This window comes from Aristolochia californica, unplaced genomic scaffold, assembly GCF_029961685.1.
Source record: "Aristolochia californica isolate CCGP_79_NKW_82.1479 unplaced genomic scaffold, dmAriCali1.0.hap1 SCAF_14, whole genome shotgun sequence".
In the NCBI taxonomy this organism is placed as follows: Eukaryota; Viridiplantae; Streptophyta; class Magnoliopsida; order Piperales; family Aristolochiaceae; genus Aristolochia; species Aristolochia californica.
Window position 1 is genome coordinate 9,132,117 of NW_027181815.1, and position 14,015 is coordinate 9,146,131.

At 38.5% G+C, this 14,015-nt stretch overlaps 1 protein-coding gene across 1 annotated transcript; it reads left to right on the forward strand.

Moving 5' to 3' along the window:
• Positions 1-6,761: 6,761 nt before the first annotated feature.
• LOC137950339 (mitogen-activated protein kinase kinase kinase 3-like) lies at positions 6,762-13,759 on the forward strand. Its single transcript, XM_068796744.1, has 11 exons — positions 6,762-7,464; positions 8,314-8,814; positions 8,977-9,064; positions 9,200-9,262; positions 9,748-9,908; positions 10,016-10,091; positions 10,579-10,638; positions 10,734-10,841; positions 11,219-11,452; positions 12,930-13,033; positions 13,120-13,759. The coding sequence occupies exons 1-11, from the start codon at positions 7,127-7,129 to the stop codon at positions 13,421-13,423; spliced, it is 2,037 nt and encodes a 678-aa protein (XP_068652845.1). The 5' UTR covers positions 6,762-7,126; the 3' UTR covers positions 13,424-13,759.
• Positions 13,760-14,015: the final 256 nt, after the last annotated feature.

A 14,015-nucleotide genomic window follows, 5' to 3' on the forward strand; every position in this document is an offset into this window, starting at 1 on the left:
GATATTTATGCACCAACTTGAGGCGGAGTGTTTGCAAACCTGTAATGCACTATATGTAAATTGATTAGCGTGATTGTAGGAAACGGATTGTTTCTTTGATCCTGTGATTTTAGGATTTAAATTGATCCTAAAATCAGTATGTAATGTATTATAAATAACCTCCTAAACGGAAAAGAATACATCATCGGAAAATTCTTTGTATCTGTGTTATTGCTTTGGTTACTCCGTTTGACAAGGTGGCATGCGAGATGTTTGGAGTGGTGCTTGGTTGTGGGAGGTTGTTTGGGTTTGGCGAGTTGGTTTTAGGGAGTGGGGGGAATGGTGTTCTTCTCTATAGGTTAGTCCGTGGGTAGCCGGAGAATTGTCTCTGACCTGTCTCCATTAGAAGCCAGAGTTGGAAAGCTCAGGGAGGTAGATTCTTCCTATGATGGCTCCCTCTTTGCACTGTGTAACTTTACATTTGTTAGCCCCCCTTGTACTTGAAAACAAAGAGGTAAAAAATGATACAACCGGCCCAAATTTTTCTGGTTCTTCTTCCATCACTCAGAGAATGGGTGACAGTGTCAAACAATTGGACGAAAGCGTCGCAAGCCACCAAAGGGATGGAAATAAAGGACTGCTTGCTCCCCGTTGTGCTTGAGATCCGGATTAGTTGTCTCGACCTATCAATGACTTTTGCAATGGAGTAGGAAGTGGAGGTAGATATGTCAGTCATTCATTCCTCCACAGATTTTCTCCTCTGATCAACTCTACTTTCAACAACCTGCCATCCAAGGTCATCAATCTCCGACAGCTCCACAACGATCTTTCCATTTCCTCCTATCCTCTTTGCCTTCAAAATATAGATGAAGTAGAAGATTTATGTAATACTTTGAATATTTCTTGGTAACATGCCCCAAGAAGTGTAATAGCATTGCTGACACTTAGCTAGAGAAGGGGTTGACACTTAGCTAGAGAAGGGGTTTCTAGGGCATCAACTCTCTATAAGAACCACTCTTTGGGCCTGACACTTCCTGTATGGATGTTGTTTTTGCTTTTGTTAATTCTCTTGCTTGTATTGTTTTTGCACTCTTTTCTCCCTAGAGAAGGGGTTTCTAGGGCATCAACTCTCTATAAGAACCACTCTTCCTCTTTAACTTGGGCCTGACATTTCTTGTATGGATGTTGTTTTTGCTTTTGTTATTTCTCTTGCTTGTAATGTTTTTGCACTCTTTTCTCCCTAGAGAAGGGGTTTCTAGGGCATCAACTCTCTATAAGAACCACTCTTCCTCTTTAACTTGGGCCTGACACTTCCTGTATGGATGTTGTTTTTGCTTTCGTTAATTCTCTTGCTTGTAATGTTTTTGCACTCTTTTCTCCATGTGGAGCTTTCTTAATGGGTCCATTCTCTTGTTGTTATAAAAAAAAAATTAGAAAAAAGTTTGAAAGTTCACCACAAAATGGGATGAAATGTCATATGGGAATTGAAACTTTAGTATAAGGGAACAACAAACTCAAATAAGCAAATAAGCAAGATAACGTTTGTCTATCATGTGTTTTATTTGTGTTAAAACACATGTGAGTGTCTTTTAACACAAATAAAAGAGTAGGAGCATAAGCATTGTCGACGCAAGAATATTTGACCAATTGACACTATTCGAATAAAAGTAGCTCAGAAAATCGCAAGGGAAATCCAATTAACAAGGAAGAGCATGAGGGCACAAGAAACATAGATGTGGGAGCATCAAATAGTCGAGGCTGCGAAAACACCGTCGGGTTTATCATGTGCTCATTTACTTTAAAATCATTAGAATAAATGCAACATATAAATTTATACTTTGAAATATAAATTTAGACTCTATAACCCCTCTTGATCTAAGTACTCCGAGCTCTTATTTTGAAATATAAGCATGTACTTAGTGTTTTTGTTGTTGAATTAGTTCCCATTACTTTGAAATCATGTTGTAACAATACATGTTGAATCTGAATTTTTGAATAGCTCCCATCCAAGACATCATTCACAAGAAACTAACTCTATATTTTGAAATCTTATGTGTGTATAAGCATGTCTTGTTGGTGATGTAGCAACCTGAGTTTGGATTGTGAACTACTATAGATTGTTGTGTGTTTATTATATTTTTTATTACTATAAAAAAAACCCATGAGAACAAAGCTGATTGGAGGATTCTTAATGGCTGTATTCAATGAGAATTCATCAGTTCAATAATTTTCATTAACTTACTTGATTTCAGTACAGCTGAAGTTGGTGCAGCCTCATCATACTGGTTCTGTTAAAGCATATAATGTTCCTCATATCAGCTCTACAGGCTGTTCGTCATCAGATGGAATAAATTCAAATTTTCCCAGACGATACGGATTTCACTTTCTTCACCTTCAGGCTTACAAAGCCGTCATCTGTTACTTGACAGTGGAAATTTACTGAGAACTGTTCTTCTCTCTTTCTTCATTTTGGAGTAGAAAAGAGGAAGATGGGTTCTCGAATTTGATTAATGGCCCGTCGTCCTTCACCAAAACCATTACTTACATTGATGACTCTGTCAGGAAAATTTGAATCGATCATAACAAGGTGACCAGAGCAATAGCTTGCACTGAATCAATTAATGACCATCATAACAACTCAACGAATTGATTGTTACAAGAAGAGACTAAATTCATCCAACAAAGTAAGAAAACCCATGAAATTTTTTTAAAAGATGGTTTTTGCTTGAGATGGCAATCAGGACCCTCTATTCATGTCTCAATAAATTCTGAGTATCTTCTTCTTGAACTCTGATTTCTTGTCTGGTTTTTACTGCAGGTATAAAAGTGAAAATTGCAGTTATTTTTTCCAAAGAAGAAGAAGAAGAACAACAAGAAGAAGAAGCTGCTTCAACTCATTTAATTCTCTTCCTGCTACACCCCGTTATGAATAATGCTCTCAACGACTCGAGAAGCTGCTGGACGATGAGCAGTAAATTCGTTCAAGCAGTCAAGTACTCCCATTCGACATTCTGGTTTGAACAAGTTCTTACTTTCAGGTGTGTAAACGTGAAAACTGAAGTGATTAAAAGTTCGAGTTCCACGTGAAATTATGATGCTCCTTCCGCTGCTTATTTAGATTTTTTTTTTCAAGTAAAAACTGAAGTAAAAGTTTTATTTTTTTCTTTCTCGCCTCACTTACCCTTTTGGAATGAAGACATATCCTTCGTTTTGAGCTTTCACATGCTGTAGTTGATTTATAAGAAAGAGCAGAAGCTGTTTGTAGGAAAAGAAAGCTCGTTCATGGGACATGGGATACAGAATGAAAACTCAGAACGATGGATCAAACAAATGGTTCAGTTTGAAATTCCATTTCAGCATATTTGATGATTAGTAGATGAGAAAAATTGATAAGGCTCTTTTATTGAATTTAGGAATGTAAAATAATATTACTCGTGATTATCATTCATCATGTATATACTATTTATAGAATTATAATAGAGATTATAGATGAAAATAACTTAGTTTGAGTCTATTTGGTACTTGTATTTTGATATTTATCCTTATCTCTATCATGCCCCCACAAAATGGAGCTCACATAGGAGAGTCCAATCTTGATATTCAAAAAGAGAGAGTGTATTCTCGAAAGTAGTTTGGTGAGTGTAGCGGTTGGGGCGGACAGAATTGCATATTCCAATAGAAGATTAGCGGCACTAGTAGTAGCTAGGGTAGACAAAACTACATCGTCCGATGAAGAGAAGTGGAAGAGTAGCGGTTGGGGCGGATAGAATCGCATCATCCGATGAACAAAGGTGTAAGATTAGCGGCACTAATAGCGGATGAAATTGCATCATCCAGTGAAGGAGGTGGCTAGGGTGGACGGAATTGCATCGTCCGGGGAAGAATAGTAGCATTGGTAGCGGCTGGGGTGGACATAATCTCATTGTCCGGTGAAAAAGCAACGACACTGGGGGAAACTAGGCGGACGGAATCGCATTGTCCAGTGAAGAGATATGGAACAACAGTGGCACCTGTAGCAGCTAAAAAGAGGATTTGAGGGGAAGGTTTTTTTTTTTGCACATGCGAAACTCACACGTGTGAAATTCACATCCGAGTTCACGCATTGCGTACGTACGTGCACGAACGGCTTTTCCAGGGGTGATAGGAGAGGAGTTGGAGAAATGAGGGGTTCGGTGTGGCACAGGTGTGCTGTGCCGACCAAGGGTAGTTGTCTTCGGCAGGCGGGAGCGGTGAAGGTCGACGGTGATTGTGGAGGTGCGGCTCGATGGCAACGTTGGTGAAAATTGATGGAGGAAAGTGTTGCGTGGTATAGGTGTGTGGTGTTGGGCGATGGGATTGACTCTGCTATGATGGCTCGGGGATTTTGGCTAGAAATTGGAGACAGGAACAATGATGGAAGAAGAAGGGTTCTACATTGGCGCCGACAAGATGGAATGACGAGTGAAGGTTGACAATGACGTCAACGATGATGGTGGCACAGGCGGCAGACAGAAGCAGGGTGGATGGATTTTTGCAATCAGAATCGGCAAGCCATGACGAGAGAGTAATCGGACTAGAGACGTCGATGGGATACAAGATGTAGTGGTGATAGCGGGTGGTTGATCGAAAGCTCTAATACCACATTGAATTTAGGAATAGAGAATAATATTTGTCGTAATTATCATTGATCAAATATAAATTATTTATAGAATCACAATAGAGATTGTAGATGATTATAACTTTTTAAAGTTTGAGTTTGAGTTTGAGTCTATTTGGTATTTATATTTTGATCCTTATTCTTATCTCTATCATCTTTGTCATTCAAGAGAAAATGAAGAGACTAATCAATTAACGGAATGAAGGGGTCATTGTTGAGTGGATTCTCAAGCAGGGTCTAAATCTTTTCTGCTACTTGGGTGAGAGAGTACAAATAAAATAATAGACTTTGCATTCACCAGCTTTGCCTGTCGGTTGATATCTCAAGTTTACTTGGATTATTGATGCCAAATGAGGCCCTACCCCTTTCATGCCAAGCCTTTTTTGAAGAAGGAGAATGTTGACTTTCACTTCCTCAAAACCTTTCTTTTCTCTCTCCCTTTTTCACATTTTTTCTAGCAGCTTGGACTTTGGGAGGACAAATCACTTAAAAAAACTATGGCTTCACAATAGACAATGGCTAGTACAAACTTCAAGATGGGTGGTGGCTCACCGGTCACCACACCTCCTGGTTGAAGAGACAAGAATGCTTTTACTGGGTCCCCTTTGTAAGTGGTCAAACAAGAACAAAAAAATTAATTGGAAATGAAGGGTAATTTTGTTATATAACCCTTGTATTATCTATAATTTTTAGCCAATTTTATGATTTTTTTAATTGAACATATCATTTTTAGCTTTCTTTCATAGCATTGTTTCAATATCAATATATTCCTAATTGTTTGTAAATTTTATTTGGAATTAAACCCCTTTTAATTAGAAGATCAATAAAATGAAATATGTCTAAGGTAATAAAGCAAAGGTAATGCTGACTTTCACATCCTCAAAATATTGTACACTTAGGGTTTAGGGTTTAAGGTTCAATTTATGTGGGCATCTTGACTTTGGAAGCACTAAGTAACAAGAGCTCATTGTCCAAGGTTGAAGAGACATTAGGAATCCAAAGCTCACCATTGCAAAGTCAAAAAGGTTCATTGTCTAGTTCAAGGTTGAAGAAACTTTTTTTTTTTTTCTATTATCAAGAAATTGGGAGTTTCAAGGAAGCTGTTTCTTGGGAAGACTATTGAATTGAATATATATATTTAATTTTTTTTTTATGAATTTGAAATATAATATTTTTTTATTAATTGATATCATGTACATGAAACCTTATTATATTTTATGGCTGGAGACGTCGGGGGTGCAGGGAGACGAGAAAGGGAGTACGGGAGAGAGAAAGAAAAAATGAGATCAAACAAGGCATTCTTCGAAATAAATGAAGTACCCCTTCACCCCCTGCATCGAGATGAAGTTTCATTTCCACTCCACTAACGACTTCAAGTGTTGAAGGACGTTATGCGGTTGAAGATCGTCTCGTCTTTCAAGTTGACTAACCCCCCTAAAATTACTAATCACAATATAAACTTTTATTTTAAAAAATTTCTCTAAGCGTCGATTCTTTTTATTAAACTTGTCTGACCCATAATTCACTTAATTCCACCCAAATTTATCCAAGCGAATATCGTAAATAATATTATTTAAATAAATGTTTGTAGTTTGGTTACAATTAATTAATTAATTTTTCATTAAATAAATATCTACTAAAATGTTATATTTAGTCATTAACATTCACAACAAAATAAATAAATAAAAATGTACCTATGTACCAATCATCATCAAATACGACAGCCTTTCAAAAGGGTCCCATTTATTCATGAGATGCCATAACCCTTAAAGTACTCATATATTTTATTTTAAAATTATTGAGGACCACTTCCATCGACCTTGATTAGATTAAGTGGGCCCAATCTCCTTACGTAGTGGGCCCGCGTGAAGTGTCAGCGCGTGACAGCTGTAACACCGTAAAAATAAATAAAAAATAGGGAATGGTATCTGCGAATGGGATAATGATGAGGGGAATCGGCGGAAGGGTCTTCACCTCCACCGCGGTGTGCGCACGTGTGGTGCTGGAACCCCACGTGCGGACGGAAACCGAGGAAGATTCTGTTCGCTGCACTAACGCACATTCATTACATGCTTTTCTCTCCCCACGTCATCTTCTCTCTCTCTTAAAATCTAACCCAACCACTGCCCGCCGGCCCTTTCCTGCTGCGCTGTCACCTACTCCTCTAACTCTCTTCCTTCTCTTCTCCTTCCTCTCCGTGAAGATGAACCTTCTCTGCAGCCTCCTGATCTTTTCTCTCTCTACACTCGTCTCCCCTCCCTCTCACTCTACCTCTACTGATTCTTCAGTCTCTCTTTGGATTTTATTCTCCTTTTCTCTCTCTTTCTCTCTATAGCTCTCTGAATTTTTCAGATGCTTAGTTTTTTAGACTCTCTGGAATCTGTTATATGCCATCCTCCTTCCTTTCTTCCCTCTTTTCTATTTATAATTGATTCGATCCTCCGGGAAAGTTTTTGCATTATTTGAAATTTATTTCCTTTCTTCTCTCTACCGATAAGTCACTGTCTCGCCATGCCTGCTTGGCTTTGGGGGAAGAAGTCTTGTTCGAGCAAGAAGAAGGAAGAGGAGCACCACTACCACCACAGACCGGAGGTGAAGGACTCGAGAAAGTCCAAGGAGAAAACCAAGAGCTTTGACGAAATCTTTGCCCGGCGTAAAAATGCTGTGATTGTGGGTTCCTCCTCTGGGTTTGATTCGGATGGCTTCGTCCAGATGCGAGGACACCCTCTGCCTCCTCCCGCGGTCTACTCTTCTTTGGGCCATGATCAAGGAGTTGTCTCTGGCTCTGTCTCGAGTGTGAGCTCTTCCGGATCTTCCGACGAACCTCCGGATCTTGGATTTGTTTATAGGTACTCACTCAACTGATCTGAACCTTGTCGATGAGCTGTAAAATTTAGGGGTTTTCATTTGGTCTGAGTTTATGGGTGGCTCTTGATGTTACCGTCCATGAATTTGATGATTGGGGATTTGGGGTTTAATTTGTTGTTTTGCTAAGGTGTGCTGCTATGGGGTTATCCGTCGAAGTAAGTTATTTGGTTCTTTATGCCACATATATTGTAATTTTTTCGGCTGCCCAAGTCTTCATGCTACTTTGATTTCATTTTAACCCTTTGTTTTTTTTTTTTTTTGGTGCGAATGTGAGTCTTGAGGGGGGAGGGGGCAACCGATTGTTTCTTGAGTGGCAGGGAAATATGTTTCTCGTGGACGACGCTTTCTTGAAACCCTTCAATTGCAATTTGTCGTCGTCTTTCTCTAGTTTTTGGCTGGAACATGAATTGTAAAATAAAGTTTTGTTTTTTGCCTAGAATTTCCTTTTCCAGAATCATTTGGAAGTACCACAGCAGTTTAATCATTAATGCGTTATGGGGGTGGGAGGGTAAATCAGTGCTCTATGGCCGAAACCTTCCATGAGTTCTGAAAATATTCATCGCTTGCTACCCTTTTCATTTCAACTGCGACTTTGTGCAATGATTTTTTAAACTGCAGTTATGATAGAGAATTTCCTTTTTAAAAATAAATGCCAAAATACTCTTTTGCACGTCAAGATCTTCTTGCAAAAGTTCATGTTCACGTCTCTTGCTATTTAAACAAAAAAGTTATTTTTATTGTTGTTTTGCTTTCAAATTTTGAACTATGATGAGAATTGGCAACTGTTTTGCAGTCTAAAACTGAGTATCTATATGATCTGTCCTAACTAGATATCAGGACCCAGTGAGCACACCAAGGGGAAGAACAATAAGACCTGAATCACAGAGGCAGCAACATACTACAGAGAATGGATATCCAGTTTCCACGTCTCCCTCTGACCATTCAAGGTTTCTTGACTTGTCTACATCTCCAAGAAGTGAATTTCATTTGAGTGGCTCTGCTCCAAGAGCTTCTTTAGATATTAATTTCAACCCAAGATCAAGAAGTCCTGGTCCAGTTTCAAGACCTCATAGTCTTTTATCATCACCGTTGCATCCGCGACTATCCGGGTTCAATCCTGACTCTCCTACAGAAAGACCAGAAGATGGAAAAACTCAGGGTCATCCACTTCCACTTCCTCCAGGATCTCCTAACTCTTCATCTTCTCCCCATGTCATGAGAAGTAATGGAGTCCAACCCCATGAAAATGGTCAGACTCTACATTCCAAATGGAAGAAGGGAAGGCTTTTAGGAAGAGGAACCTTTGGACATGTTTATGTTGGATTTAATAGGTAAGCATAGTATCCAGGTTGATCATTTTCTTTTATTGGCAAGAAGATTTTTATATTGAAAATAAGACAAAAAATGCGGAATTGATTAGCTTTTCTATCATTTCAAATTTAAAGGAAAGTGAACTAATAACCATTGTTATCAACATTGGAACTTTTTGACAGTGAAAGTGGACAGATGTGTGCAATAAAAGAAGTTAGAGTCATTTCAGATGACCAAAATTCAAAAGAATCCCTCAGGCAACTTAATCAGGTTTGTTGATCATTTCTTATATAATCAAACTTCTGTGACATGCTTAGTGCTCCATGCAAATGCCTCTGAGGTGTTTCATTTGTATTACTTCTTTTAGAGATTTACTTATAGTGCACCATTCTTTTATTGAAACAGGAAATAACATTGCTTAGTCAGCTTTCACACCCAAACATTGTACGGTACCATGGAAGTGAACTGGTATGTACTCTTCACAAGTTAAAAAGTTTCATCATAAAGCTTTATTTCCTTTTCTTTTAGACGTGTTTTTGGTGAGAACCTCTTCTTAGTAATGAAATATTCTAGTCCTTCTTGACACCATCTGAGGAGAGCACAGAACTCATTAATTTAAAAACCACTTCGCCTCTTAACTCAATTCTAATTATTTTTTTGAACTGCATCTTGCTTCCATCATTTGTAGAAGTCAATGACCGGATTCTACCTGTTCTTAGTAACGAATCACTCTATTCCTTCCTCGCACCATTTGAGGAAAGCACTGAACTGATTAACTCAAAAAGCTCTTTTCTTCTATCTCACTATTAATTCTGTTTTTGACTGGTGTCTTGCTTTTATTATTGCCAGATGTCAGACTAAAATCTTTTTGGCAGTTCAAGAGGTTTCCTTACTGTCTTAACTTCCCTTTTACTCACTCTTATGCTTGAGTGTTCTATGGTCATACTTAACAGGCTGAGGATACTCTCTCGGTTTATTTGGAGTATGTTTCGGGAGGTTCTATACATAAGTTGCTTCAGGAGTATGGACCTTTTAAGGAACCTGTCATTCAAAGTTACGCAGGACAGATTTTGTTTGGGTTAGCCTACTTGCATGGAAGAAACACTGTGCATCGGTAATATAGGATAATCCAATTTTCATGATATATACTTTTTTAATTTACTTCTCAATTTAACATGTTCCACTTATATCAATTTTTGACAAAGTTTTTTTCCATGGCAGGGATATTAAAGGGGCTAACATTCTCGTGGATCCTAATGGTGAAATCAAGCTAGCCGACTTTGGCATGGCCAAACATGTAATTCTTTAATCCTGTTAGATGCACCATTATGAAATGTGGACGTTATACTCAAGCATGTAACATACATGAATGCATGTCTTTCTCTCGGTAATGAAGCATGCCTGAATTTTCACTCATTGTACCATACAGCCATTTGATATATGGTTGAGTGTCCAATTCCAAAAAGACATATCATTTACTGGGAGTTATGGTAGCCAACTCTAGGTGCAGTTTTAACCAGATTCATCTTGAGAGTAGTGATCTTCTGAACCACAGCTCCTCTGTGAATGGTCCTTTGCGTGATCATAATGGTGTGCATATATTTGAGAAACACATCAAGCACAGTCAGCGTAGCTCCCTTTTATCATTGTTACTTGCTTCTCCTATCTATGAAAGAAACATTTGCATTGAGGTTCCATATTCCCAATTCTTTATCTTGTGTGTGATCTCTCTAAAATGCTTTTAAGTGTCTCGACAATTCCTGAGTTATTTTCTCCTGAAGCAGATCACTGCGTGTGGCAATGTTCTGTCTTTCAAGGGAAGCCCCTACTGGATGGCTCCCGAGGTATGTGACTCTGTGCACCAAGTTTCCCATCCTCTTGCATTTGTAACACTTCTAACGTTTCTTTCTCTGAACCTTTTAACTTCTTTTTTTTCCAGGTTATAATGAACACTAGTGGTTACAACTTAGCGGTGGATATTTGGAGCCTCGGATGTACTATCCTTGAAATGGCAACGTCAAAGCCACCATGGAGCCAATATGAAGGGGTGAGATACTAGATTTTCCTAACCTATCTAGAAGAACGGTCAATAGAAAAATTGCTCTTTTCTGTTCAAAGTGGGAACTTCATGAATTGCGAATTCTGAGGGATCACGATACTGGTCCTTCCTGTTCACTGGTTGGAATCAATGATTACCTATAATGCCTAGCACCCTGTGTACGTGAATTTTCATGCTTACTGAGGGATTGAAACAATATCTAGCAATCTTAGCGGCCGTGTCAATCCATAGAGAACCAGCTGAACTGGCAACTCAGTGGGTGATAATTTGCTGACCCACTTAATGGTGTTGAACTTTCATGCAACAATCAATTCCCAAATCCAAGTTTCTTTATTGTTCAAGTTTCTGATAACTGTAATTAACAGGTGGCTGCAATATTTAAAATTGGAAACAGCAAAGACATTCCAGAAATTCCAGACCACCTTTCTGATGAAGGAAAGAATTTTCTAAGACTGTGCCTGCAACGAGACCCATCTGCACGGCCCACTGCAGTACAGTTGCTTGAACATCCATTTGCTCGAGGTCTTGGTCATGCAAAAGTCCCAAAGTTCATTTTTACTAAAGAACTTCAATTCGCCACTGATGGAACTCATTCACCGGTATGTCTGATGCCCTATATGTGTTTTTATGAAATTGGTACTTTTTTATTCCCTTTTGAATTTCTGTTTGCCATGTCTTTTATTTTTGTTGTTTTCCACCACATTGAGCCTTGGTGATTGCATTACGTTGTTATTCAAAGGTTTCTAACATTACCACTCTTCCCTCCTGATATGACAAAGTTAAGCCAGTGTGTTCTGTTGTGTTTCATTCTCTTTGCACAAATATGACTCTTTTGTGACTTTTCCTCCTCAGCCCATTATGTACACTCTGTTGTTTCTTCAATGCTTAGGTTGATGAAAAGACCTTTCACCCAAACTATAATGTTGGAAAAGGCCTTTTTGACTAAACATAAGATCTGTATGAGACTTGGCTATATTAGTGGTTGAACTTGTTGATTTGGTTATTAAAATCTAGGGCTTCATGCTATAGCAAAGGTGAAACAGAGAGGTAAAAGTTACTGCCGCAATAGTGTCTTCTAGTAAGGTATAGTAATGTTGAAGAGAGGATGAAGAGAGAAGAGAAGAAAACTGAAGGTTTTTTATTAGGGCTTCTACTTGAGCCTCTATTATTTTTTATTGTTATTAACTTAAAAATAAAAAAAACTACTTGTATGCTCCTGATTTAAATATAAGAAAGAGGGTAGGAGAAGAAAAAAAGTCAAACAGAAAATTTTAGTTGATTTACTGGTTGTATTTATTCTGAAGGTAAAATACTTTAAAAACCCTATTTGTACTTCTAGTTGCATACAAATTTAACATGTTAAGAACTATGAATTGGCCTTCCTAAAAAAGCAGGCTGTTGGGCATGGTATGCTTGGCAGGACATGTATCTGGACGCTATGATCCATTTGTTCATCTGACAACTGCAGATTTCATTTATTTTTTAAAATGGGAAATTAGACAGTGTGCCGTCCGCCTGTCAGGAAAACGTTTTGGTATGGTATAAATATTGAATCAGACAGACCCCACATAGTCATGGTTGCCTGTATTGCCAATATGTGCTGCGTATTGAGTGATATATATCTGGTGTTCAATACGAGAAGTGGGACAGAGTGTATCAGATTTTACTAGATTTTAATATTTTTTAAACTCAAGACGGACCACTCCGGGTACCAGTCTGAGACACAACAATGATAAGGGCATCATCAGTCTTAAAATACTCTTTATGGTGGTTCTTTAGGCCTTTCCTTTTGGTAAGTAACTGAAGTTGGACAAAGTATTCGGTGATGACAAACTCTGTTTTAAGTTTGAAGGCTAAGATGTGGTATACCACATTTCACATCAACGGTTACTGTTTATGGGTTCTTGTCTGTCTCATACAACTTGAGATGTACTCTTTACTATTTACTTTGGAGCTGCATCATTTTCGGAGATACTATGCGTTTCTTTTGCCCTTTCTTGTGCTGTGTAGCCTTTCTTTCTAGTAACATGAATTTTTTTTTCTTTTGACTGACTTCATTTATTTATGTGCTAGCAGAGCGCTGCAGAATTTCAATCACTGAAGTTAAATACTCGTTCATATGATGGAGATTATGGAACGAGAGGAAGGCCCGGACATCCAAAAGCTTTTATGGGCTCCAGGTACTTAGAATTTCTTTTTTATCTTGTAGGTCGACTGCAAAAAGAATCTAATCATCTTACACATGGAATCTATTAAAACTTTTCAGCTCTAATGATGGGGTTCGTGCACGGATGAACATGTCTTTGCCTGTCTCACCCTGCTCAAGTCCCTTACGACAGTTTGGTCCTGCTCACAAAAGTTGTTTTCTGACTCCACCACATCCAACTTATACCATGGCAATGGGGGGTTATGGTTATGTCACTCATCCTGTTCTTCCCAGAATGGGTGGAAACCCGGTAATGAGATTGGATGAGAATTATCCGGATATCTGGTCCGAGACTCCCCAGCGATATTCCCGAACACCTGAAGGGTCCCCCAGAGGGAGACAAATGAGAAATATGTTCTTGTGATCATCCAAAATGACCCTTTTATGTCATCATTTGGAGCCTGATATACAACCACAGATGAATATGCTTCACTGAGTCGAAAGATTCTATTCTTGAAGACCGGCTCTGCTGTACCATGATGTCTTAAACAGAGAGAAAGAAGCATAAGAGTTTGTTCGGGTCACACCATGTGCAAGTTGGGTGCAGGGCAGGGATTAAAGAGGGGGATACTTTTTAAGCCAAACCATGGGAACGAGACAAAAACCATGGTTGTACTTGTAAACAAATTTTTGGTTCTCAATATGACATCACTGTAACGAGCAACAAGTTTCATTTTTCTGTATATAGTGGCTTTTTTCATCTTTTTTCTTCACCCATTATGTTGGTAAAACTGAATGTTCAGATAATTTCTCAAAGAGAAAAAAAAATAAAAATTGTAGCACAAGTAAAGCTGTCTTTTTTCCATTCCTGCATTCTGCTTTTATTATCCAGTGTGATCAGCTTCCTGGTGATGAAGGATAAAATTGGGTTAGCATAGCATAGCACTGAAACATGGTAGTTAAACCAGGGATGCCTGTAGCATAGGGTTATGGTACAGTCCGATACAGTCCGATAT

Coding starts and splice junctions, on each gene's coding strand:
- LOC137950339 (XM_068796744.1), top strand. CDS start 7,127: ATGCCTGCTTGGCTTTGGGGGAAGAAGTCTTGTTCGAGCAAGAAGAAG. Junction 9,263..9,747: donor GGTACCATGGAAGTGAACTG/GTATGTACTCTT, acceptor CATACTTAACAG/GCTGAGGATACTCTCTCGGT. Junction 10,639..10,733: donor CCTACTGGATGGCTCCCGAG/GTATGTGACTCT, acceptor TTTTTTTTCCAG/GTTATAATGAACACTAGTGG.